Raw genomic sequence first — 27,390 nt, 5'->3', positions numbered from 1 at the left:
AAAGAACTCTTTCATTTATACCTGGCAAGCAGTATTTCACGTATAAATAATCGGTGTTCAAGGGTTTTCAGCTTCAATTCGCATGGAACCCACATTCTTGCTTTTTGAATCATTCCTGATGATTTTATACAATGTGAAATACTTTTTGATTCACTCCTAATGTAAGTGCAAGTTCTACTTGCATTTGGCATTAAATCTTCATCCAGTGATGCTTCCACTTCCCCATCTTCATATAATTTCATCCTTGCACTTTGATCTGTGTCTCCGATATCAGATTCACCATTCTTAAACTTTTGAAACCGCTCACAATTTCTTTAACTAAGGCAACTCGTATGCTTGTACAAGCTATGCACCTCAGCTGCAAATTTTTTCAAATTAAAAAAGTGAATTAAAAGTTCCTGGAAATGACACTCATTTGGTTCAAAACTGGATATTTTTGCATGAAAAAACATATGACGATGATACAAAATCACTAATATTTCAAGGTTCTGTTGTTATTAGGTGTCCAGCCTCATGATATGATGTTTTACATCAAACAGTTTTAACCATAACTTACTTGGTGGCACAATATTTTGTCAGACGGTGGAGACTTATTTGTACTTCCAATATGTTGCATACGTGATTTCGACAGGTCCAACATTGTACTTTAATTAACCTCACACTCAAATGCCAAGTCGACTGTAACCCAGACTTCATATAAAACCACATTTTGGGGAGTTCCGAGCTTGTACACAATCTACATTTTCGTTCTCTTATTTAAATATGTTATGTCTCCTTTGCACATTCTTTCAACAAAATATTACCTCTGTTCTTTTGTCTTAATTTGATATCAGTATGGATTTACCTAGCTTGACGTGCATAAAAGTGTGTCGTGTGCTGCTGCTCCAGACCACATTCTGTTTTCTATTAATAATGGGACATCCGAACGCTTTTTACTTCCTTGTACGAAGTAAAAAGGAAGTATTGTAATCGCGAAAAGTTTCAGGCAGCATATTTCAACGAAAATATCCAATTTGACTGCTATCGAATGCAATTTAACATTGTTTTTGCGGGATATCTGTATGTAAGGACAGAGTAAAAGACTCTTTTCCTCCAAAAAAATTATAAAACTGCTTTAAAATGAATTCTGAAGAGAATTTTTCGTGGCGTCTGTACAAATGTATGAACGTACGTATCTCGCATAACTCAAAAACGAGTAGCCTCAGAACTTTGAAATTTTGTATATAGGACTGCTATAACATGTAGATGTGCACCTCCTATTTTGGTTGCGATTGGCCGCACCAAACGTATATAAATATATTTATATATATATCCACTCTGTTACCCGGCTCAGTGATCTGTTTCTTTACTCTTATATGTTTGTAAATTGTACATTTTTTGCTTTAAAAATGATTGAATTATGTTGTTTTTATCTTCTGGTTATGTTTTTATGCCTTTAGTAAATCTCTATGCAATATTTTTAGAATTATCAACAATTTTAAAGTTGTTTAAGTGGCGCTAAGCTTAATCCTTTTCTTGATGGCGACCGTTGTTTGTTTACATTTGAAACAACAGACTAGTGGATTTGGTGCCAATCTAGAGAAACGTAGCTTCGCAACAACAAAGATAACGCCTTCATTTATTATTGCCAATTAAATCATACTTAATCTTTTCTGGAATTTTGTCGAGGAAATAAGTGTTTAAGATTTACTTTGTAATTTTTAATATAGATATTTTGAGTTTTTATGTATTTTTGCCTTCTTGCAAAGTGAGAACTGAATTAATTGAATGAGGAATACTCAACCGTCTGTGAAAAACTGTTTCGGCTAATCTTTGGAATATGGTAACAGGTAGTTTGGCGACATTTTGGTAAGGCGATAAAGGTTATTAGCTAGGACTTTAGCAGTGTACATGGATATAGCCAAGAGTGTGCACAATGCCAGTTTTGTGCAATTCTGGGATGTTTTTTTAAGTGAAAATAGGTCGACGTGTACATGGATGATACCGTGTATGTGTAATTCGTAAAAACGCGGCAAGCAGTGGGCGATTCTGCACTTTGTCCCAATTTCGCACCTAATCTTTGTCATAATTAAGCACTTTTGCTCCATAAAAGTTCTAGCATAAGTGTAATTTGGCTAGCAGATTGTTGGAAAAAAATGTTTAAAAAAAAAAAATGCCTTTACTTTGTGAAAACAAAATGCCGTCCAAACAAAAACTAGCAGGTTGCTGTAGCAGGGTTGGTCGTCACATTTTCGCCAACAAATCGCCAAGTTACCATAATCCAAAGATTAACCACTGTTTCTTTTTTGTTTTGTTTGCTTAATTTCTTTTATACATCGTTCTAGCTTTATTATAGTATTTGAATAGAACTTGTGGCAAGGATTAGATAATTCTATTCTTTAAATGATATAAATTTTGTGCATTATGAGTTATAATATGAACGAAATATAATACTGTTAAGTAAATCTAGCGCCAGAGTGTCGCTATTGTAAACAAATACTAGAGTGAATTTTAAAGAATTCATTTATTCCATTGTGGTTTATGCGCTGTCGGCGAAGTAGATTTAATTCAATCCAATAAGTTTAAATGAAATGCAAGAAAAAATGCGTATAATTTAATATTTCGTACAAGGAAGTCATGTGGTGTACACATCAGATTTTTTATTTTGCGATAGTGATAGGAATGCTGTAATGTTGTTTAGGCAACTGAGTTGGGTATCATTAAATGCTTAGCATTCCTCATCTATTACCTTGCATCCTAGACCCGACCCCAATCTTTCTGATTGGCTGATCATAATTGTCTCATTTCTTTTGGTACAGACCTCATATATCATGACTATCTTATAATAAAAATTCCATAGTATGAAATAATGTCTATCATTGTTTCCTCCATATTACTTGTATGATTATATATTCATAATATAGAAATGTTTTTATTTATTATGTTTTCCATTTAGGATGTCTTTGTTGGCTATGCACTGAGAGATGCAGAGCCTACTATAATACACCACTTTGCATCTGCTGACAAAGAAACTTCCATTTTGTATCCACACACTGCTGCTGGGTTCTTCTTGAGTTTTAGTTTAATTAAAAGGTAAATTTAAATGTCTGTGTTTTTCAAAGCGTAGGATTTTACATCAGTTGTCCAAATTATTGTTACAATTTGCTTTGATAGACATTTATGTGTTACAGATTTATTGACACTTTGTAAATAGGTGAAGACTAGGCTATTCGGAGCTTAAAGTAATAAAGTGATAATTGGCTATGTTTAATTGCAATTCATCTTTATTCTTAGCTTTAACAATTTACCAGCCAGATTTAGCTATAGGTAGAATTTTACTTACATTTTAATAATATTTCTGTTCCACTTGCATCTAAAACCCTTATCACATACGATATTTGTTCCCGGAACAAAACGTTTGCAGCAACAGTTCTGAGAAATGGCCTTTGGCGAAATAGGGTTACCATCTTCACTTGGTAAACAGGCTGAAAGCCAAACAAGAATCAGTTATCGCCCAGATTGGCGAAAGTGACGTTTCCTTTGAAGTGACGTTTGCTTCTTCCGTGTTGTTTTGTATTCCTCACACTCTTTTCGTTTTAAACTTTATTGTTAGCAATGGAAGATAATAGAAAGGTGATTGCTATCAAGATAATCACTTTGATCTCCACTTTGGCACTTCAAGTAACAGATAAACACGTGCATATACAAATGGATTTAAAAAAAAATATTCAACTTAAATTTAAGAAATAAAATTCTATTATATAACAGTGATAATACATGATCAGCACGAAATACAACACATTTGGTGAACTTTTGGCGACGAACAATTTGTAAACAAATCCGAACTGCAAGAACGTCGTAAAATACTGTCAACTCTGAAATTTCCACGATTATATATTTAATGAATATATACACATTTAAAAAATGACTCAGGCAGTAGTATTACAACAAAACAGCAATAATTAAATCGGCCTCTATTTCCACCGTCCATCACTTCACAGTGAGAGCCAACTTACAGGTTATTCCTCTGGCAAACATCATTATTGAAAGTATTGAAAGTTACCCGGGATCCTTCAGAAGCAGAACTTTCGTCTGATTGGTTGAACGCTCGAGGAACACGTCTCCAGCCGCAACATTTTCGGACACATTTTAAAATGTTGCTCGTAGCCGGGACATGTTCCTCCTAGCTAGACGAAACATTTCTCGGAAGCCTGCCGCTTAAAGCCGTGCTACTAGAATCTCGTTTCTCGGGATTGTCCCGGGTAAGCGTGCGCGTCCATAGAAGTGATAGGGCCCTAAGGAAGAATACTCTAATCTGAATTCGGAAGTCTAAACCTAACTACCTATTGGCTACTCCAAGTTTAACCTTCTTTTGCTTGGTATTACTTTTTGTTTTCTCCCATAATTTACCCGTAAGTTCTTTTAAGAACATGGATTTGAGGTGAAAGTTAATGAACACTACATCTTGTTGGTATGCTAAGACTGAACAAAAATTAGTCATTGCTACCTGCAGATAACAGAAATTCTAATATTTAAATGTCCAAACACAGTTGAGTTCAGTGCCTAAATTACCATACTACAAGGGCCATCCAGGAAGTAGATTACGTTTCCGTCTGTGTCCGCTAGGGGCGGGGCTAGCGCGGCCATCTTGGGGTCAGAGCGTTGCGCAGCTCAGTCTGCATCTAGCCGTGCTAGTGAGAGGTTCGTGCTGTGCTCCGTTCAGATACTGTGACGGTTTGAAATGTCTGCGTTAATTGAAAATCCCGCGAGCTGCGAGGTGCGCTCAGTAATAAGGTTTCTGACTGCAAAAAACTGTAAACCGATAGAAATCTATCGGCAGCTTCGTGAAGTGTATGGGGACAACATTATCACTGAAGGTGGAGTGCGTCAGTGGGTCATAAGATTTCAAAATGGCCGAACCAATGTTCACGACGAAGATCGAAGTGGGAGACCCAGCATAGTGACCGCCGAACTTCTCGAAAAAGTCGATGCTAAAGTCCGTGAAAATCGAAATTTCACAATAACGGAACTTTCTTTGAGTTTTCCACAAATTTCGCGAAGTTTGTTGCACGAAATCATCAGCGAAAAGCTTGGTTACCACAAGTTTTGTGCAAGATGGATTCCAAAAATCTTGACAGAGGACCACAAAAATCAGCGAATGGCTGCAGCGTTGAACTTTTTGGACGCTTACCATAAGGATGGTGACTCTTTACTCGATCGCATCGTTACTGGTGACGAAACATGGGTGAAACATGTGAACTGTGAAACGAAATTGCAATCAATGCAGTGGGGGCACACAAGTTCTCCCCAAAAACCCAAGAAATGCATGCAAACAATGTCGGCAAGGAAGATGATGGCGACTGTTTTTTGGGACAGAAAAGGTGTAATTTTGGTGGACTTCCTGGAAAGAGGCACTACAATAAACTCTCAAAGGTATTGCCAAACTCTCCAAAAACTCAGAAGAGCAATTCAAAACAAGCGCAGAGGAATGTTGAGCTCTAAGATCTTGTTGATTCACGACAACGCCCGGCCCCACACGGCAAATGTCACTCGTAAAGTTCTTGAATCTTTTAAGTGGGAGTTGTTTCCTCATCCGCCGTACAGTCCCGACCTGGCACCGAGCGACTTCCACCTATTCCCAGCAATGAAGAAGTGGCTGGCTATGCAGCGTTTTGATGACGACGCACAGCTGCAAGAAGAGGTAACGAAGTGGTTGAAGGCGCAGGCGGCCGAATTTTTCGACGAAGGAATTTCCAAGCTCGTACATCGCTACGATAAATGCCTTAATTTGTATGGTGACTATGTAGAAAAGTAGTATTTGAGTGTGGCTTTCATCTGTATATAATAAAATTTGTTTCCTATACTTTGTTTATTTTTTTATTCCAAAACGTAATCTACTTTCTGGATAGCCCTCGTATAACTATATGTAGCCTCTATGTGTCAGCTAATATGAAAGAATGCTTGCTTATGCCCGACTCAGAAGTTGGGTGGATGGCTCGTGATCTAAATTTCTTTCTTGATGTATTATTACCAAAATTTTCTGTGATGCGTTTGCTTGCTAGTAAACTTTACCTGCTTTGTGTTCTGGAGGAGAGGCTGATGGAAGGAATAGAATTACAAGAAAAACATAACATGAAAAAATTTTATAAAATAGAACCTTTAAAAAGACATACTCAGTTGCTATATTAAACCCCAGATTAGAGAAAAACTATCTTGTGGTTTAAGCATAATTGCTATATATATCTTATTTGAAACTAATTTTTAAATATTGCCTTTTTCAGTTTGGAGTTCTTTTGAAATGATGCAGCCACAGAACTTAGAAACCTCCCAAGTCTGGGTTTTTCATATTTCAAGATTGGCAGCTGTACCATTATTATTTATTAAAATATTTCGAAAATATTATACTGCTGCTTTGAAAAATATATGTGCATGTGGGAATTTCACTTCTTTAAACCCCATTTGTGTTAATTTGCTAATTTACAAAATTTTTAAAATTATTTTATTAATTTCTCATTTTCTATATGTTGGAAATTTTTTCCTTAAAAGAGTTGAATACAAAATAATACAAAATAATAATTATAGGTTAGCTTCGAGATTGCCTATCAAGAAAGAAAACATGTTTTCTATTGATCCAAAGTATGAGGTACTCGTTTCTTTAATTTTCTCTTTTCCTTTTAGATATCATGAAGAGGGTATTAACTAATTGCTTTTAAAAGGGCTGTTCAGTTGAGGAAAATATTTCTTCATGTGTTTCCTGGATAAATGTCTTCTTATTTTTTTATCCAAGATTCCAGAGCTTCAGAAAATTTTAAATGCACTCTAGTAATAATTTTGTCTTTGTTAAAATTGATGAAAAGGATATTCAATCTGCTTTTTCAAATTTAGATTTAAACCATGAACTTGTTCTTGAGAAAACATGCAGGAAACACATTCATGTAATTGTGAATATAACACTATTGTTGCCATTTTGACTGTGTTAACATTTAATGGATTCTTTCCAAAAGCACCATTTCAGAAATTATAATCTTATGCACATAAGTATGACTTTAGATTTCTATGCAAATAAACATGAGTTTAGATTCCTATGCAAATACTTTTTCAAAGCAAATTATTGATTCATTTGGTCTCATATTAAGTATATGTTTCTTCCTATCAATTTAGTTAAGTTCAATATGCAAAAATATATTACGATTTTCATAAAGTTATGCAATCCAAACCACATTTAATAATTTCTTTTATATTTTTAAATTGGCATTTATTAATTACTATAATTGTGTATTTATTTACCTTTTGAGCATTTATATGCTCTGGTCATCATGTTATAGGAAAAGTAAAAAAAAATACGATTATTCAAAAAGTTACCTGTAGAATTTAATGAAACCTACCCACAGCATACAATGCATAATAGAGTATAAAATGACACAAGAAGAAATTACTAGATAGTTATGGTGTTATAGAAGTTAGCATATATATATAAAATGAACAAATCTGAGGTGTCAGTTTGGTATAGGAAAATTATTTTCAGTATGGAATTTGATCTCCACTAGGAGCAATACAACATGTGCAGTGATGTGTAATGCTGTCAATTATGCAGTCAATCAGTTCCGTAGGAAGTGAGAGCCATTGTTCTTGCAAAGCAATTTCAAGCATGGCAAAAGTCTGAAGAGCAGTTATACATCTATCTAAAGCATCCCAAGCATACTTGATATGAATCAGGTCTGGTGATCAAGCTGGCCACTCTCTATTATGCACTGAATTGTTTGCTGCTGAAGATAATCATCCACGATGAGAGTCCTGTGCGGTCTAGCATTTTCCTGTAGCAGGAAATTATCACCTATTGTCCCGCATAAGGGCACACATAAGCGTAAAGGATGTCATCTCTGTATGTCTAAGCATTCATGGTTCCATGTGGAAAGATATAGAGGTCTGTGCATTCATCCAGAGAGATGCCACCCCAAACAAAGACACTGCCTTCTCCATATGCATCTCTTTCACAGACATTTGGTAAATGATAATGGGTTCCAGGTTCTATCCAAATCAAATAACGATTGCTTTCGCTTTGGAGGCTAAACCTGGACTCACCCTTAAAGAGAACAGCTCTCCAATGATCAGCTGGCCAGTGGAGATGTTGACATGCCCACCTCAAACGTTCCCTTTTTTGATGTGACATAAGCGGCATGCAAATGGCTGATCACCTCGTTTGCAGACCTCTTTTGTAAAGCCTTTCTATGCATGGTTGACATTGACACCAACCTTCCTGTGGCTGCAGCAAATGATTAGAGTTCAGTCGGAGATGAATTTTTATTCCTTCGTGCACGTAACAGCAAATATCGATCATTAGTGCTCATCGTAGTGGTTGGTCATCCTTGGCTAAACCACTTTGATGATGAATCTGTGGTTAGAAATTGTTGCAATTGTTAGAAATTGTCCTATGAATGACAGAAGGACTCGCATTTAGCCATCTGGCCACTTCTATCTGACTTTTTCCTGCCTCTAGTCTCCCAATAGCTCTCTATTGCAGTTCTTCAGGCAAATGATGCCTGGAGTTTATTGTTACAAATTGGCTATCTCAGTATTACAACAAAATTTGCAGGCTTACTCTGAAACATGCAATTTTTTGCTCCTCGCAAATGACATATTTTGATTGCAATGCATACTACAATTATACTCAGCAATTCTAATTTAACAACATATTCAAATTTTATACAGATTAGCTTATTTTTTAATGTGTTATCACTATTTTTGTGATTTCTCTTTTATTTTTTGAAATCATCATATATCAAACTAAACAGTAATACAACTAATGCTTTGCATTGATACACCTGTTGAATAAAAAAATGAATTTCACCTTCTGTTTTAAAGTCATGCACTCTTTTCTAACTTTTGGTTTTTTAATGTCAACTAAATTTGATCAGATTGAAGTCCCCCCTTTTTTTTTGATTATTTTAAATTTTGTCTAACTAGTTTTTAAAATTTTTTGTAAAAACAAATCTTACTAATTCAATTATTTTTAAATAAATCAATTATTTGGTTCAATAATTTTAATTATGAATCTGTGAAATTTATATAATGCCACTATTCTAATTACAATTATAGAGGAACTAAAACAATACAGGAATATATAAAACATAAATATAAATGCATATTATGTACTGCCAATAAGGAATATTCACTGGAACTAGACATTTTATCACTTAAGTAGAGGTGTCCATTCTTCAGTGAATACATATTAAAAAAGTATAGTGCGTCCGTAAAGTCATGATGCACTTTTGATTGGTCACAGGAAAGCAACAAAACAAGATAAAAATGGGAAATCTTCACCAAACAAAAGAAAAACCTCTTAAAGTTTTATATCTATTCAGTGCAGTTCGATGTGGGCTCCATCCATGCCGTCACAGTCTACTCCGCAAAGAAAAATGGTCCTATCACTTTATCATGCATCAGGCCACACCACACGTGCACTTTAGGGCTGTTACATTTGTACTCTAAGTAGGCATGAGGATTTTCTGATGAAAATGTCCACTAACATGGAATGTTGCCTCATCGCTAAACACAATCGTTTGCAGAAATCGGTTATCATTGTCAATCTTATGATGAATATCTGTAGCAAACGCGAATCTCTTGTGTCTATCCATCAGTTTGATAGCATCCAACAGCTGCAGTTTGTAAGGGCTTCTTCCATAACCATTGCTTCTTCCAGGTAACTCTTCCATATAGCCTCTCATCGCTGACTGATGGCCTGTCAAAACGGGATTTGTCCAACAAACTGCCAGTGTCCTTCAACTTCTTATCCCACTAATTAATGTTATTCCTATGAGCTGGCGGGTCATTGTTCACGTGATGATATTCACGTTGCACTTTGGTCACAGATTCGAATTTGGCAAGCCACAGAACACACTGAACTTTTCTCTGTACGGTCCACATCTCAACTGGCATAGGCCTGGACTGCTGCTTCACAGTTCGCGGTGTTGCGTCATCACCTGTGTGCTCACATACTTATAAATCGTACTATGGAAAGTTGGAGAGTTTTCCTTTTGTTTGGTGAAGATTTCACATTTCTATCTTGTTTTGTGCTCTCCTGTGATAGATCAAAAGTGCACCATGACTTTACGGATGCACTGTATAATTTAATTAGAAATGCAGGTTGTATCAAACTTTAAATAAATTATATATAAATAAGTAACACAGTCACAGCATTTATCTGAATCCACAGTTAATGAAAAATGAAAACTCTTAATTAAAAATAATAAATTATTGCAAAAATGTATGAATTTACAGAAATTTATTGAAAATATGTTACATGGGTTTGTTTGAAACTCTACGTATTACAAGCATTTTTTTCCACATGGGTATTACAATTACAAGTTACTGATTATGTTAAGTTTTTCACTATCATCCCTAGTTATCACGGATTTTTTTTTTAATTGAAAGGCTTATTTTTAAGACATCTCTGGTTAAAGATTCTGTGGGCATCTTTTAAGGTTTTTATGTAACACTTTTTTTTTTTTTTTTGTCTACTTCACTGCTTTCTGAACTCTTTTTTGTTTTTCCTTTAAATTCACATTATCAACTACATAAATTGAAATAAAAGATTTTATGTCATTATTGGTGTCTTTCATATACAAGTTTTCATTGATTTCTAAATATTCTTGTATTTGAGCAGTGCCACTGATTGTGACAAGTTCAGACAATCCATTTTCGTTAGTAGTATTTTCACTTTAGCACTCAAAACACACTCAAAGTAGTAGTTTGAGTACTACTAATAGTAGCACTCAAAACTTTAATTTTAAAACCTGCTTTCTTAAAACAGTGTTGAAAAAAGGTATGGATTAAACAGCCTTTACTATCCACTGAATGGCATTCAGTACATTGACACATTTTGCAATCTCATCACTGTTTCTGCAAAGAACATGTTTATAAACAGTTGTCTGTAATGAGCCATGAAGTTTCTAATAATACCTTGGTCCAAAAGCTATAATACAGATGTTGCATTACGTGGGAAAAACACTAATTTCAGCTTATGTTTGATGCGTACGCTGGCGAATTGTCAAGAACTAGCAGAATTTTTCTATTTTTTCTAGACATTGTTTCAAGAAATATCAACCATCCTGACATTATGCTTTGCATCAGCCATAACTTTTTATTATGATGCCAATGGACTGATAAATCTTTTGGATTGATGTGTTTAAAGTGTCTTGGTTCTTTGGTTTTTTTTTTTGGTTATAAGTGGTTTCTCAATCTCCCCTTCCATGTTACAGCAAAGTAGCACAGTGAGACCTTTTTTTGGAGCTTTTGTCACTGTAGCACTTTTTCCCTTTGAAACATAGAGTTTTATTATGCAAAATTCAATAAAATAATATTCATCTGCATTGTAGATGTTTGTGATCTCATATCCTTCACAAACTTCATTTAGCTTTTTTATCCAGTGTGTTGCATGTGTACTGATTTTTCTTTACCACAAATTGTCTTGATACTTAAATTTATAAATACTTAAATTTATCGTACCAATCATTTGATGTTTTGAAGCTCTTTAGTGCCAGACTTTCTGAAACTTCTTTTATCTTTTCTGGTAGTAATATTCCACTTACAGGAATATTGCTTACATTTACAGAATAAACTCAATTGAACACATTACTGTATGAATTTCACATGCTTCAGTTTTCTAAATTTTATGATCTTAAAATGTTCATTTGAATTAGTAATCCATAATATTTTTATTTCTTCTCTATCCTGTAACACGTGACTTACTTGGTTTCTAGTTATTCCAAATTTCTGCCCTAAATCTCTCAAACTAATTTCTGTTCTATGGGTTACATCAGCTTTTTGTTTTAATATTAATCTTTTCCTCTTTGATGCCATGCTAGATAATATATGTAAAAATAACAAACAAGTACAAAACTACACTTCTTTTGCTCCCCAGTCATAGCAAGAACTAAGAATGACTGAAGTTTTCACTCTATTCACACTGTGAGATCCCTGTGCCTTGGCAGATGGTCCAGTCATCTCACCACCTTTTCTTTCCCATTTATCGCAGTCTCGGATTCCCTTAGGACTTGCTATCACTGTTTTCTTCTTCCTACTGAAAACTGTAGCAAGACTAGCTGGATTTTGAATTCTATGAATGTGAAATATCCTTTTAATTGAACCACAGTTTGCTTTCTCTCAGTGTATTGTTCACCTTTTCCTGTGGAAAAGTAGTTTTCAAGAAAGAGGGATTAATTTTTCATCTGATCGTTTCCTCATCATGAAACTATCTTTTGCTGATCTTGTGTGAACAAGTTAACAAAGTGTATTTCTATTTTTATTTATTTCTATACCTCTATTTTTTTTTTTGAAGCTTTTTTCAATGTTCCTTAAATAGAGTCTCTCATAATAAAAGCTAAATACATTAAGATACCTATTCAAAGAGACCATGGTCAACAGAATTGTCCCTTAAATAGAAGCGCCCCTTACAGATAATACTACTGTAATTTCATTTTTATCTGTTAAGCAAACTGAATGTACAATGTTCTATGAAGCTGGAATTACTATAAAAAAGTAAACGGGCCCATAATATTATATTTCATATTTTAATTAAAATTTTTGCTGTTTTTCTGAACCTTTTGCCCCTTGACGATATCCGAATTCCCTAATGCGTTACAGTGACCCTGCAGTGTGTAAGATCTTTGAACAAAATTCAAATTTAACAAATAATTTTTTATTTTCATATCCTACTAAGCAGTTATATCATTAAATTATTCCTAATCATTTGTAAATCATTTAAATTATAAAACTGATAATCTTCAATGCTATTCATTGCCAATTTGTATGCATTTCATAGCGCTCTTGCATTCAAAAACATTGGGTAGAAAGTTGAAAATCCTTAAAAGTTGCCTCAAATTAAATTTGAAAAACATTAAAATCGCTTATTTCATTAAAAAATATTATGAGAATAATAGTAATGGCACATATTATATAAAGCAACATTATTTCTAGATTTGTGTAACATCATAAAATGTAATAAAATCTGTATTATGCAATTTTATGTAACTGATATTGAGAAACTTCTTGTAACAGAGTGAAAAGCTGTGAAAGAATGCAGAAAATAATTTTAAAAGTATGCAGCAGAGACAGTTTGGAAAACCCCTAAACTATTATTGCTTTATTTCAATATATATTTTTCTTTTATATATTTAGAATTGATTTAGATAAATATATTTAAGATTGATATATATGAAAAATAAGTATTTAAAACTTAAGAAACATCAAACCCTTTTGAATTATTTGTATTTATGTAATCAAATTGTACAATTTGCATTTTCTTGTATTTTTTAATATTATTTTTTTAAGATACATTATATCTTTTAAATTAAAATGGTAATGTTTCTTTTGCTATTTTTGATGTTTGGTGTGACTTAAGTAAAAACTAATATTTTATAGCTAGCAGTCGTAATTTCGAATGAAGTTGCTGTGAAATTGATTCACGAACCCCAGCTTTGTACCATCAGAAAGGAGTCTTGTGCAACATGGATTCAGTGGGAATTCCCAAACTGTGTAATGTATCTTTTAGATGGTTTATGTGTCTTGTAAATATGTATTCTCCTCGTGTAGCTAAATTTTGTAACAGATATAATTAATTATTTTTATCATAGGTTATTTTATAAATTATAAATAACATATGTGACAATATGGGAATGATACAGATAGATATTGAAACATGCATAGTAGATCTGGAATGAAGAGAAAACTTAGAACTCATATACATGCAATAAAATGCAGTCATGTTAGATTTAAATTGCATTTCTTTTATTGTAGGTAAACATTTTGCAGTTATAAATACTTCATCAATTAATCATGCATATCCAAAACCATTACAGTTTAGATAGTGTTGCAATAGGGCGAAAAGCCTGTAGCAGCCTCTTAGAGAGAACAGAGGTAGAAGCAGATTGCACAGTTATCCGGTATAGTAGCTTATTAAGAGAAAGTTTCGGTTCTCGAAATTTTGGTGGTGTACACTAGGGCTATCTGCCTAAGGGGAGGGATGCCTTCGTGGAGGACTTTCTAAGGGAAACTGGCTTGTATACACATTGAACATGGAGAAAACCACGAAAACATCCATGCAGCCAGCCCGTTCGCGGGATTGAAACCTCGGACCGAACTACCAGTGTTCACTGACTTTACCGCTCCGCCGCTGGTGGGCCTCTCGAAATTTTGAGTTAAGTTCCAAATTAGCTACATCATCTACATTATGTATCTCATATATATGGATTGATCTAAAAATTCAGAAATAATTATTATTATTCTTAGAATAGAAAAGGGAAATACTCAAAATTAAGCATTAAGGTTCTATTGAACTTTCTTTGATCTTTTTCAAGGAGCAGCTGAAGAATTTTCAACAGAGTCATACATTTGAATTTTATCTGACTGATTATAAATTCATAACATTTTTTTTAAAAAGTGCCGAATAAAATGAAATTAATTAAATGTATTGCAAATTTAATTAAATGTAATGTAAACGCAGTTGAAAATGCAATAAAGTGTAAAATAAGAATAATTATTTTAAAAATTTTAATTAACCATCAAGAATTAAACTGCTGCCCTGAAACCATAAAATAAAAATAAATACTCTAAAGTAAGAATTATCATAATAAGAAGCCAGAAAAACCATTGGATAAATTAAAAACCAGGGGTTAAGTGAATACTTTTTTAAGAAAAAAATCTTAAAGCCTTCAGCTTTTGCATTACGCCCAAAGGGACTTTTAAATATCATGTTCTTTACACTTAAACCATAAAATTCAATTCAATAGCAATATCCAAAACTAATTTTAAAATGAGCATATCTTTAGAATTTCTGATACGCAGTCCTGCGTGGTAGAGGTAATCCCCCCGGTACAGTTTTGCCATTGCTCACTTTGAAATTGTTGAGTTTGTTAATAAAAAATTCGCTGAAGTGTTACAAAGTAGGAAATCGGTAATGAAACAAATTCCAAATCAGGACTTCCAGATGCCCATATTCGGTGGAAAATTACATTATTCAAAATTTGATGGCTGTAGGTACTGTTGTTTTATCAAAATGTGAGAAACATACATACATTTATGGAAATGCTTCTTTATTTAATTTTTTTTTAATATAACACAGGGCGATAATATTTGGTGGTAACAGTTTGAAAAGTGATATGGCATTTAAAGTTTTCATCGCAAAATGCCAAAATGAAATTTATAGCATTTCTTAGCTAATGCCCTTTTTACCAAAACGAACCAAAGAAAATGCAAAACTGATAATAAACATTGTAAATAGATTTCTAAAGTTAAAATTTAGCAGAAATTTATATATATAAAGTAAACATGAATATGAGTATTTTAATCATGCATGCAAGGTTTTTTTTTTTTCCCTTAAAAAAAAAAAAAAAAAAAAAAAAAAAAAAAAAAAAAAAAAAAACTCTGTTTTTATTCAGAACATTTTATTTAGGTTTAGACGCTTTTATTCAGGTTGTAGATGTACAATGCTTAAAGTAGATTAAGCTCATTTATGCTTGCTTATAAGGTTTTGTAACCATGCAATAGAATGAAATTTCTCTTTTATATTTCTTTTCAGATGTTTAGAAATGTTAAAATGAATAAGTAGCATATGAAAGTAATAAGCCATAAACACATTTTTGTTTAGTGATGTGTTAACACAGGTATATGTGGAGAGACCAAAAAGCCACATGCATCAAGTAAACATCATATTAAATTTCAGTTGTAATAATTGTGTCATTTATTGCTAGATGGCATTCTAGAAGTGCTAGCAACAAGTATGTGTGCCATCTGTGTCTAACATTTTTCATCTGTGTTTCTGTTACTAGTCAGACATATCCTTTTCCCCCAAATAATGAATTTTTGGTATCTTGCAGCATGTGACCTACCTTGTATTTGCCTTTGGTTATGAGTGTGAGTCACATAATCTATCCTAGTAACAGTAAATCATCAGATGAATTTTATTGATCCTGCTCTGGTGTCAGAACTTAGACAATGGAATGTCTATGCCACCTTGCTGTATTGTGATGATTTGTCAACAATGGGAACAAATCTCTAGTCTTGTTAAGAGACATCAAAGACAGTGTTTGTGTGAATGAAAAATAGGGTGGCTAATGTGTCTTTTATATCTTATTCTAGCAGTAAAATGACTGATGACAAATGTGGAATAAGACTGCTTCAAGTAACAAATGCCAAATAAGATTGCTTAAACTGTTTTTAATGTGTTTAAAGTATAGCGATGACCATTGAGGAAAGCAGTAGGTCCTGTTTGCTTTGGTTACAGTGTATAGTTTAATACATTAATCTGGTAATATAATAAATGTAACTATGTGTAGTTTTTATTTATTTGTTTATCTATTTATGTGCTTGTGAGGCACTAGCGCCCTCTATAAATAGTGAAGCTGCCAGAGCCAGCGAGATGCAGAGAACAGAAAAATGGGTTATGCAGAACGCACTGAATTTTTTTTAAGAAAAGAAAATCTTAATTAGAGATGTGAGTATTGTATGTGAAATACAATTATTATATTGTGTTATAATGAATAAAAGCATTTTAAAGAATACAAGTTTATTTTATTAATGATGCCAAATAAGAGACAAAAAGAACCCACAATCATTGGTCACAACAAATTGGTTTCAGAAAAGTGAAATAGAATAATGGCATAATAAAGGTAAAAGAAGCAAGAAATATCAAGTTTTATTTATCATGTGAAAAAAGGGTTAATCTTATCTTTGAGTTGGATTATAAAGTGTACAAGGACTTCTAAAGTTATGTATTTTACATTGTGTATGTTAAAATAGATAAAATGAAAACACTCAAGAAGCATGAAGCTTTCAGAGCGTGAATAGCTAACATTATAAACAAGGTAAATGACGTTATAAAAAATAATAGTGATACTGAATGAAAATTTATTAGAATATTCTTAATTGGAAAAGAATAAGAAATGTATAATTTGGATGAAATTGTATCTTTGATAGCTGATGAAAAGAAATTTAAAATGGAGATTAAAAGTTCTATGAATTATAATGAAAAAATAATTTTAGGATAAAATGATTTTATGTAAATCTAGAATAAACAAATATTTAAAATCTAGTCTAGAACACAAAACAAACTTGAATGTTAGGTAAAATGAATACAAGAGTGAAAATTGTCAAGTTCACCTTCTTGCATTAGAGATCTCTAAATTTTATGGTGATGCCAATCAATGAATAAGTTTTTGAAATTCATTTAAAATCATGATACATAACAATATTACCCTTTTGAAAGTAGAAAAATTTAATTACTTAAAATCCTACTTAAGTGGACTGTTGCCAATATTATAGGTTTTCCAACATCTAAAGGAAATTATGATGCAACAATACAAATTTGAAGTTTGTGAAATTTTGGAAGATGCAATGTTATCGCAAATGCACATATGCAAAAACTCGTAAATATAAATGTTATCCCAAACGGATAACAATACATTGATTCCAGTTTCATTCAGAATGATTTCAGCAGATCTGGGATTAGAAAATAGTCATATGAATGATGATGAGGTATGTTTCAATGTAAATTAATTTCTATAATTCTTCAAAAATGAATTGTGAGCTCAGAAGAGAGCAAACGTGTTCAATGTAGATGTAGGACGATTACACAAAATCAAAAGTTTTGGTGTAGCCCTAACAAGTCGTCACGAACTGATGTAGATTGTTAACAGCAGCAGTGTGAATATACACAACTGACTAATAAAAAGCCTTTCAGCATCTTGTTGATGTCTAAAACATGTTTATTTTGTGAATTATTAAGCCACAGAACAAGAAATTGCTCGGATATCGACGTACACTTCAAAAGAGAAAAATTAAAAGGACAGATCCAGTGTTACAAATTATTTGGCAAGAGGCATATAGTGAAAGATTGCAGAGTAAAATTCTATTGTAAATTAGACAGTAAACTTCATCATACATCTTTATGTAATTCTGGAAAGCAAAATGTGGAAATTGATAAGTGTAGTAAAACAAAACAAAAACAAATAAAAAAAATCATTTATTGACAGCAAATATATCAACTGCTGCTTTCATAAGTTTAAAGGATAGGTCTAACAAAATTAACAGTCATTTTGATTCTTTTATTACAGTACAAGTAGAATATAATAAATAAATATAATGGGATAAATAAGTGTTAAAAGCTGTCCTTAAGTCTGTCACACAGATCAACATTATAAAGTGTATTGTCGTACCAGATTATTATAAGAAAGCATGTGGAAGTGTAATTTTAAAATCTGCTTTTGGAAAGAAGCTTAATGCACCTTTAATAAATGTAAGTTTAGGCATGAGTTCACAACCAACTACTGTGTAAACACCTCTTACAGTTATGTGTGCTACAGTTGATAATCTAGCACATGATTTACTATTAAGTTTTATTGCCTATAATAAACTGATTTCATTTAAAGGTCTGAATGTTGATGAAATACAATGGATTCATGAAGATATTTTTGTTAGTTCTTGTTAGACTAACATGATGTCTAATACTATAAAAGATATTAAAATACTCATGCATGGTATCAATGGTTGCTCTGTAAATAATTCAACAAATATTAATGACAGTAATGTGAAGGATAATGTTATTTTGGATTCATGTAAATTTCATTTTCAGGAAAAGAACAATAAGACACTATTTAAATGTTGGCAAGATGTCAAAAGTGGCTCTAATGGATAATTTGTTTATCGAAAATGACTTTGTTTATCATAAAGATAAAATTTTATGTGAACCTGTTTGTCAATGATTTGTTTCGCATGATCGCAGAACTCAGTTATTAGAAATCTCCCCCCCCCAATGGCGGGCACTTTCTCTGTCGGCATCGGCCACTCCTAAGGCCAGGTGTCTTTATTATGGAGACACCTAATAGGTGGGCCACCTTTGTCTCCTATGAAGGCACAGACAATTAAATCCACACCTTCTCCATGACCTGAACTGAGGCCCTTCGGCATCACAGTCAGGCTTCCCTAACCACTATACTGTCTGGGCGGCTGTTATTAGAGATCATACTTTCTAGCGTGTGGAGTAAACATTTGCATGAAAAGGAAGCTTTAGAGCAATTAAGCTATTCTTTCTGTTGGCCAAGTATGAAAAAAAGGTGTTCAAAATTTTTGTGGTGCTTGTGTTTCATGTCAGCTACAAGCTAAAAAAAAAAACCATCCAATGAAATTGCCATAACTCCAGTAATTTAACCTGATGAGCCTTTTCAAATCATCAGTGTTGAGTACATTGATCCAATAGACTCAAGTAGTAGAGGATTTAAACATGTATTGTGTGTGATAGACCAATGTGCAAGATGGCCTGAAGCTGTATATCTTAAGAATATATCAGCTACAGCAACTTGTGATGCTTTATTGCAAATATGTAGAACTGACATACCTAAAATAAGAGATTTTATCTTGGTCTGAGGACTGTGATATATGCAATTTTTTCAGCTCTTAAATGGTTAAGTTTTAAGTGCATTAAAAAGGGTTTTTGTGAGATAATTTTGCATCAAAAGTAAGCTTATTGCTAGAGAATTACAGCAGAATAATTTTCAGAGTGGTTAGAAGCTTCTTGAAGGAATTATTAAAGAGACAGAATTTTAAATTTGACAGCTTGGTTTGCAGGAGTGCTACAATTGTGAAAAGATAATCAATGTAATGGTAATTGGTGCACTGAAATATAATAATTTTATAACATACTTATAGAAAAAAAAAATTCTCTATTTAGTCATGTAAGTTATTTATAATAACTAAAGTTATAATAATTTTTGTTAATTTTTATAGATAAATTTTCATTTAAAATACAGTACACAGTCTTTAATATGGACTCGTCGGGACTTCGGAGATTCCGGATTAGGGTTTTTTTTCTGGATTATAGATCATCAATTTAAATCTGGTAAGATGGCATGCAGAAATTATAAAATTATAAATATGAAACTGTAATTTATGAAATAAAGAGCAATTATGATCTAAAGGGTATCAAAATTTACAAAAAAAAAAAAAAAAAAAAAGCTTCATATTTATTTGTTTACTTTACTAAATATTTCTTTCAATGCGCGCATGTGTAAAGCATACATTACACATAGTCGAAATTAGAAAATTACAACCAGAAAACTATTTAATGTGTATTCGTGATATTTATAATGACGAGGAACTTGATTTAAATCATATCAAAGATTGAGTACATCGAGATGAAATACTACGTTTAGTAAGGAATTATAAGCAGAATAAAATAAAAACATTTGCCCTGAAGATGAGGATAGTGCTGACAGATCAACTTCCAGTTCATTGCGCGCTGCGATGTCCCCCCCCCCACAGAGTGGCGTGAAATTGATAAACAGATTTCGAAATGCTTAGAGAAACAAAGGATGTGCCTTTATATATTTTTTGCAGCAATTCCACTTTTTATTTGATGGACATCGAAACATGCTTTCTCTTTGTAGATCCTTTGGGTGCTCCAGGATCGGAAACTCTTTTTGACATAATCGAAAGTTCAAGCTTACTTTTTATAAAATTGCTCTAACAGTCTGCAAAAAATAATAAGCCGGATCCAATTAGAAGATTAAGGAACAACACAATCTGCAAGCAGTTAATGTTGCAGATTGCGTTGTTCCTTAATCTTCTAATTGAATCCGGCTTATTAACTGAAACATTAATCTTCTAAATGGATCTTCTAATTGATCTTCTAATTAATCTTCTAATTGGATCCGACTCATTAACTGAAAGTTAATGTTGCAGATTAATAGATAATTAGATAATTTTCGCCTAGCTTATACCATCTGTTATACATTAAATGCGCATGCGTAAATGTATTATGCGCATGTGCAGAAAGTTTGTAGTTTTGAGGTCCGGATTAAAGACTTTGTACTGTATAATAGAAGTCATTGTTTATAAAGCGCATGACATGGTTTCAGCTTAAAAGCACATGCAATAAATATTTAACTGGTTTAAGAATAAAATATAAATGTTATCTTAACAATAATTATATTTAATAATTATAAATTAAACTAGATAATAGATGCAATTGGCAACTAAACTTATATTTAGTTAAATCCTTGATATTTCTATTAATATAATATACTCATTATCTTGAGAAGTACAGACACAAAGCAACATGGTACGTCGTAATAATATGGAACCAAAGAGAATGCACAGCAAAAAGCAGACAGCCACCGCTTCACCAACAGAGCAGGACATTTCACAGATGCCAAATGAGAACATTTCTTCAGCAAAGCAGGTCATTTCACAAGTGCCAAATAAGGACATTCCGACAACAGGTGACACTGATAGTGTACAAGAAGTGCTAGAGACATGACAGTTTATTAGCCACATATGAAATATCCAAAAAACATCAATGATTACTTTCTGAAAGTTCTTAACCGTATTATGGATAAAAACTGTAGGATAGCCAAACTAGAAGGTCAGCTTGAGCAGACCAAAAATATTGAGGACTATGTAAAAGGATAGTAGCAACGGAAAAACCAGCATAGCAAAAAGAGGACATTCTACTTCTAGAGCAAGAACTCAAAACAATAACAAACACGTTACCATTGTCTATCCCAATAAGGAACTAACACCTGACAAAGTGCAAGACAAAATAGTGAAATACATAGACCCTGCAAAAATCAAAGTAGGCATCAGAGTGGTTAAGAATGTTAAGAAGGGAGGGGTTTTAATAGAAGTCAGCGAAAAAGAGGAGTTATTAGAAGAGGCCATTCGGGAAAATAAACAGTTAAAAACCATAGTTGAGATCAAATGACCACAGAAAATAAACCCTAAGATAGTTATATATAATGTTTATAAAGATCTAGACAAGCAGGAACTACAAGAAAAACTAGTTACCCAGAATAAAGATCTGGAAAACACAAATATTGAAATTCTCTTTTCAATGAAAGGAAGGTTTGGGAAACACTGGTTAGCCTCTATTAACGCCACTTCTTTCAAAACAGTAATGGGAAATAAGAAACTAAACATCCAGTGGACCAGAAATAATGTTAGAGAATTCCTCCAAATTATGCAATGTTACAAATGCCTATGATAATACCACTCCGCCAAAAAGTGTACAGAAAATGTGAGGGGTACATGTTGTAGATCTGAGGACAATCAGAAAAAAGATTGCAAAAAGGAATCTCCAATCTTTGTAAACTGTCACAAAATCAATGTGAAATTTAATGTAGGGTTAAATACCCATCACGACAATCGTGACAGAAAATGTGCATGCTACTTAAGAAAGTTACAAAAATACAAAGAAAGAATAAATTATGAGTAAAATCCAAGTTCTCGAAATAAACCTATAGGACTCTCGGAGTGCAACTACATACTTCAGAGAACATTTAGAACAAAATAAAGATATAAAAATAGTATACCCACAGGAACCCTATGTAAGAAACAATCATCTACAAGAACTCCCCACAAGATTCAGAAAATTCTACGCAACACAAAACGCCAAAACAGCAATCATACTTACGAACCAGGCACTCCCTGCCTAGAGGTCCGTAGCACAGATAACATCACAGCAGTGCGAATGAAAAGAAACAACCCTTTCCTGATTGTTTACTGCTCTTCATTGTAGGAAATTGAGCCTACATTGTCCTTGCTAGAGAAGTTAATAATAACAAATGATTCTATCGCAGTTATAATTAGCAGAGACTTTAATGGAAAACATACAATTCCAAGTCCCAACCAGCCAGACCCAAGGGGTCTGAAGATCTGTGAACTACTATCAGCCACAAGTAGAGGTCCTCGTGGGTCGATCTCACTTTATTTTGGAAAGAAAATCCAATCAAGATTTCAAAATGGAAGGTCCAGGTGGAAGCAAACCTAGATGACCATAACTACATCCAATATGACATCAATAATGTAGACTTACCGAGCAAAACCAACAACAAAACGAAACTAATTCATATAGATTGGATAACATTCAGGCAAAAACTCGCAGGACAATATTCTGCAGTTTCACTACTACATACCGTCACAGAAATAAATAAGTACATAGAGATCACCATGAAACTCATCCATGAAAATTATAAGCACACTAAAAAAGTCTTTAATTCAAATAAGAACAACGAACATTATAGAAGCAACCCATGGTGGAATCAGGAACTCACAATTACGAGATAAACGGTATCAGCCCTATGTGGCACCTCAGGAGACATATACAACAAAAACAGAGTCATCTACAAAAAGGAACAAGCTATTTATAGACATAAGATCTTAGAAGCCAAAAGAGTCTTTTGGGATACATTCTGGGAAGATCTTCAGATCTGTTCCCCGTTTGGGTCCTACTATGATATCATTAAGGGCAAAAGCCTAAGACCCCTACAACTAAGCTCAAACCAGATGGGGACAACCACAACTTCAGATGAAGACACTATTAGAGAAATTCTTAAATATCATTTTCCCAATGTTACTCAAGACAAAGACACCCAATGTCACAGGGAGATAAGGAAATCAGCAAGCAGCCCTCCAAACACTCCAAACGATCCTCCCTTCACTACCACAGAAATTCGAAAGATGATGGAAACTACCCGAAGGGCAAATCCCCAGTCTTAGATAAACTCAATATAGACTTCACCAAAGAGTTGAGAATCGCAAACTAATACCAACTAACATATCTCTAATGCATGCCTTCAAAAAGGCTACTTTCCCGATGCCTGGAAGAATGCCGGGCTTGTTCTTTTCAAGAAAGAGGGCAAAGATATCCAAACGCATGTAGATATCCAAATGCATAAGTATCCAAACACATGTAGATCTATCTGTCTCCTCTCACCCTGGGGAAAAGCCCTAGACAAACTAATAACCAACCATCTCAGTTTTCACCCGGAGAAAAACCACCTCATGAACAAAGTGCAATACAGCTTCATAAAGGGAAAGAGCACCATCGTCGCTCTTTACAATGTACAAGAGCAATACACCATAACAAGCAGCGAGGTCTCCACACGTGTTTTATCTTCTGAGATGAGGTCTTGGCCTTCAGCAAACTCTGGTAGCCAGCCCTCAAGGACCAACTCAAACATCTTCAGTGCCCTAAGAATCTCTTTCGGATCATAGTCAATCTTCACAATTGTAGTCATATATCAGCAAAAAGAGGTTAGTGTCACCCATGACTACGACAGAGGCGACCCCCCCTCCAAGGGTCCAGCATTGGCCCAAAGTTGTGAAATCTCATTTCGAATCCTGCACTAGATCTAGATTTCATAGGAAACCCACAAATCTGTACCGATTACTTTATCCTAATCATTCAAGAAGTTAATTGTACCAAAATAGAAGACAAAGCAAAAAAAGGCATTAGATCATATCACTGAATGGAGCCTCAAACTCGAGCTGAAATTCAGCATTGATAAGACAAAAATGATCACCTTTCCAAAGGGTAATAAACTTATAAATAGCCCACCCCGTATAAAATGGCAGGGCTGAGCACTGAAAAAGGAAGATACTTTAAAATACCTAGGATTCTTACTTGATAAAAAGCTCACCTGGGTGCCGCACTTAACGGTGATATGAGATAAAACCTGCAATCTTATTAATAGCTTAAACTGCATCGTCACAAATAAATAGAACTTAAAAGGGAAACTTTTGAAAGAACTCTATGTGTGAGGCATTAAAAGGATGATCCTTTATGGCTCCCCTCATCTGGATGACTGGCACGGTAAGGGTTTGTTAGAAGCTACTCCAAATTCAACGCATCACCCTTCTCAAAATCGCTAAATGTTTCACTACCACATCCACAGCAGTTCTTCAAATCCTAGCAGGGATTCTCCCCCCAGATCTCAAAGCAAAAATTGAATGTGGCACTTACAGGTTAGTTCATTTTAAAGTCTCCTTCTAGCTCGATCACTCCTCATTCATAGATAGCGCTCCTTAGCACCACAATGCCACTATACTTCCGTCCAACCAGCTCTCACGAAACATCTAAAATGGCTTAAACGTCTACCAAAAGGAGAGGACGTAGAAATCTTTTCTGATGGCTCTAAAGTTTCAGAGCAATTAGGTGCTGCCTATGCCGCTTTCCACAACAATACAGAAATTCACTCAGCACGGTTCAGACTTAGCGACCACACCTCGGTTTTCCAAGCTGAGTCCTTCGCTTTAAAGAAGGTAGCTCTCTGGGCAGGCAACATCAATTTTCCATCCATCAGTTTCTATGAATGTCATACAGGCCCTGAGCAAGAATGGCATTCAAGCCTTCCATATCTCCTCATTAACCCATTAGCCGCTGGTGTTGCGTTCACGCAACAGTCAAAATAAATGTCTATTTAAATATAACTAATATTTTATACCAGCAGATGATTTTGTGTAGGGAATATTATGAAGATTATTTCTGTAAAAAAAATTTGCCTTCAACAATCATTTTGTTTATAATAATCAATCTCATACTTTAAGCAAAATTTTCGACCGAGTATTTTCGCTCAAAATAGTTAACGAAAGAATCGCGGTCTTTATGAGTGATCTATTTTTAGTCAAGGTCACCATTTGTCAGAACATTACATCCGTCAGATGTTTATATTTGTGTTGGGAAGGAAGGGAAAATAGGTGTTGCTCTGATGCAATGTTTCTTGTAATGACAAAGTTTCTTGTAATGTCAAGTGGACAAAAAGGACATCAATGTTTTAAAGAAACTCAAACAAGATATTTGTGAAGCTGCTGATGGTGTTGCTCCAAATTTTCAAACTTCTTTTACTATCTTCATAGATGTTTCTAATTTAGCTATTTGGATCTATTCTCAAACTGATGAAGATAAAATTGAGTGACCAGTTGTTTTTGAGAACAAGAAGTTGACATAATTCCAAGAAAAATTTGCTAGTATAGAAAAAGAAGTGTATATTCTCTCTAAAAAGTTTGAAACTGACAGATTGCAAGTCCAAATAGTGAGTGACCACAACCCACCAGCTTATCTGAAAAATTGCTTACCTCAAAATGCTCAACTTCAGAGATGGTCCCTAGCTTGAAAATTATAACATAAGCATCACTTACCACGGTAAAAGCAATTTAAGTGCAAATCCTCTTAAGTCAACTACCAGCTACTCATTTGGAAGATAAGCATTTATGAAAAATTTGCTAGAAACATTTTCCTTTTAGGTTATATATTATCCAAAACTGAAATCTTATGTTTTAAATATCTACATTTGTATTCAAATATGATTCATGTTTTTAAAAATATCTTTTTAGATGTTGTTCATTTAGTTGATTTCAGGTAAAGTATGTTTTTAAATACACTGATTGAATACCCATTTGAATGAGAAGGTGTTACCTACTAGTGCCCTCTGTGGACAGTAAAGGATGCCATTGCCAGTGAGATGCGGAGAAAAACAGAAAAATGAGTTATGAGGAACATGCTGAATGATATAAAAAGAAAGAAAATCTTAATAAGAGATGTGTGAGTTGTGTATGTAAAATATAGTTATTGTATTGTGTTACTGTGAATAAAAATATTTTAAAAAATGCTAGGCTAATTTATTAATGATGCCAAATAGCAGGCAGAAAGAAACCACGATCATCGGTCACAACAATGCTGCTGCTGTTCATGTGGTTTAGTGTGATAATACTGTTAGTGTCTTGGTTTTGTGGTTTTGATATTTCAAACGTGCTAGGTTACTAGATGGGAGTAGGTCACCTATTGCAAGAATTCCGTTAAACTGTTGTGAGAATATTATTGAAACAGTGTTTGTGTTTGAAACCACAGTAAACAACAAAAGACATCATTACGGAGTTTATTATGCTACCTGAATTGATGAATGTTGATGTTAGCTGTGGTAAAATGGTACCATGCAATAAAACCATACCTTTCTTATGTGGGTTTTTTTGGCACTGTGTATTATTTCAAAAGGACTATTATAGTCTTCACATTCACAAAATTGTCATCCACAGAATTTTTTTCCCTTGTTGGGGGGTATCTTAAAATATGCTGGTACATATGAGTCCATAAAAATAATCCAGATACACTGGAGGACTTAAAAAGAAACATTTTGACAATAACAATGTACAGGTGTTTCACAAAATGGCCGCAAAGATTGTAAAAAGAGCACACACAATACTGTACAGAGTTGCCATTTTAAGCATATGTTACTCTGGTTTGATGCTGCATTTGTACAATGCAAAATAGTAAACATTAAGAATAAGTATTATGTATTTTATAGTTTGTACCTTAAACCAGCAAAATTTACTTGTTTACTGTGATGGGGATGACTTTTTGATCATTCTGTACATGCACTCAAACTTTATTAGTATGTCCATCTTAGGGGAAAAAATTCGTGTTATCTGGAGTTGTGAGAATAGGCCTTTTTTTTAGGTAAACACAAACTGATATTCATTATGCAGTTTCACCGAGTCAGCTGCATATTCACCTTCTCTAATGAGTGGCAGGCACAACAATAAGAATGAGATTCAAGTTATAGTTGAATTGAAGATATCTTATTACAT

General features: G+C 33.7%; 1 protein-coding gene across 5 annotated transcripts in view; it reads left to right on the top strand.

The window, feature by feature from the left end:
* The window catches only part of LOC118186827 (beta-1,3-glucosyltransferase), a 68,467-nt gene that overhangs the window by 17,517 nt on the left and 23,560 nt on the right, over nucleotides 1–27,390 (top strand). For all 5 annotated transcript variants that reach the window (XR_004757843.2, XM_035356989.2, XM_035356988.2 and 2 more), the window contains 3 exons: nucleotides 2,936–3,072; nucleotides 6,562–6,622; nucleotides 13,399–13,512. Coding sequence is in view for 4 of the 5 variants with exons in the window: in XM_035356989.2 (XP_035212880.1) it covers nucleotides 2,936–3,072; nucleotides 6,562–6,622; nucleotides 13,399–13,512 (312 nt within the window). In the remaining variant the exon portion in view is untranslated. The remainder of the gene's footprint in view (nucleotides 1–2,935; nucleotides 3,073–6,561; nucleotides 6,623–13,398; nucleotides 13,513–27,390) is intronic.

Source organism: Stegodyphus dumicola, chromosome 9, assembly GCF_044657685.1.
Source record: "Stegodyphus dumicola isolate Sdum_Otavi_A_Nest chromosome 9, ASM4465768v1".
Lineage (NCBI taxonomy): Eukaryota > Metazoa > Arthropoda > Arachnida > Araneae > Eresidae > Stegodyphus > Stegodyphus dumicola.
This window is presented reverse-complemented; position numbering and strand designations above follow the sequence as displayed.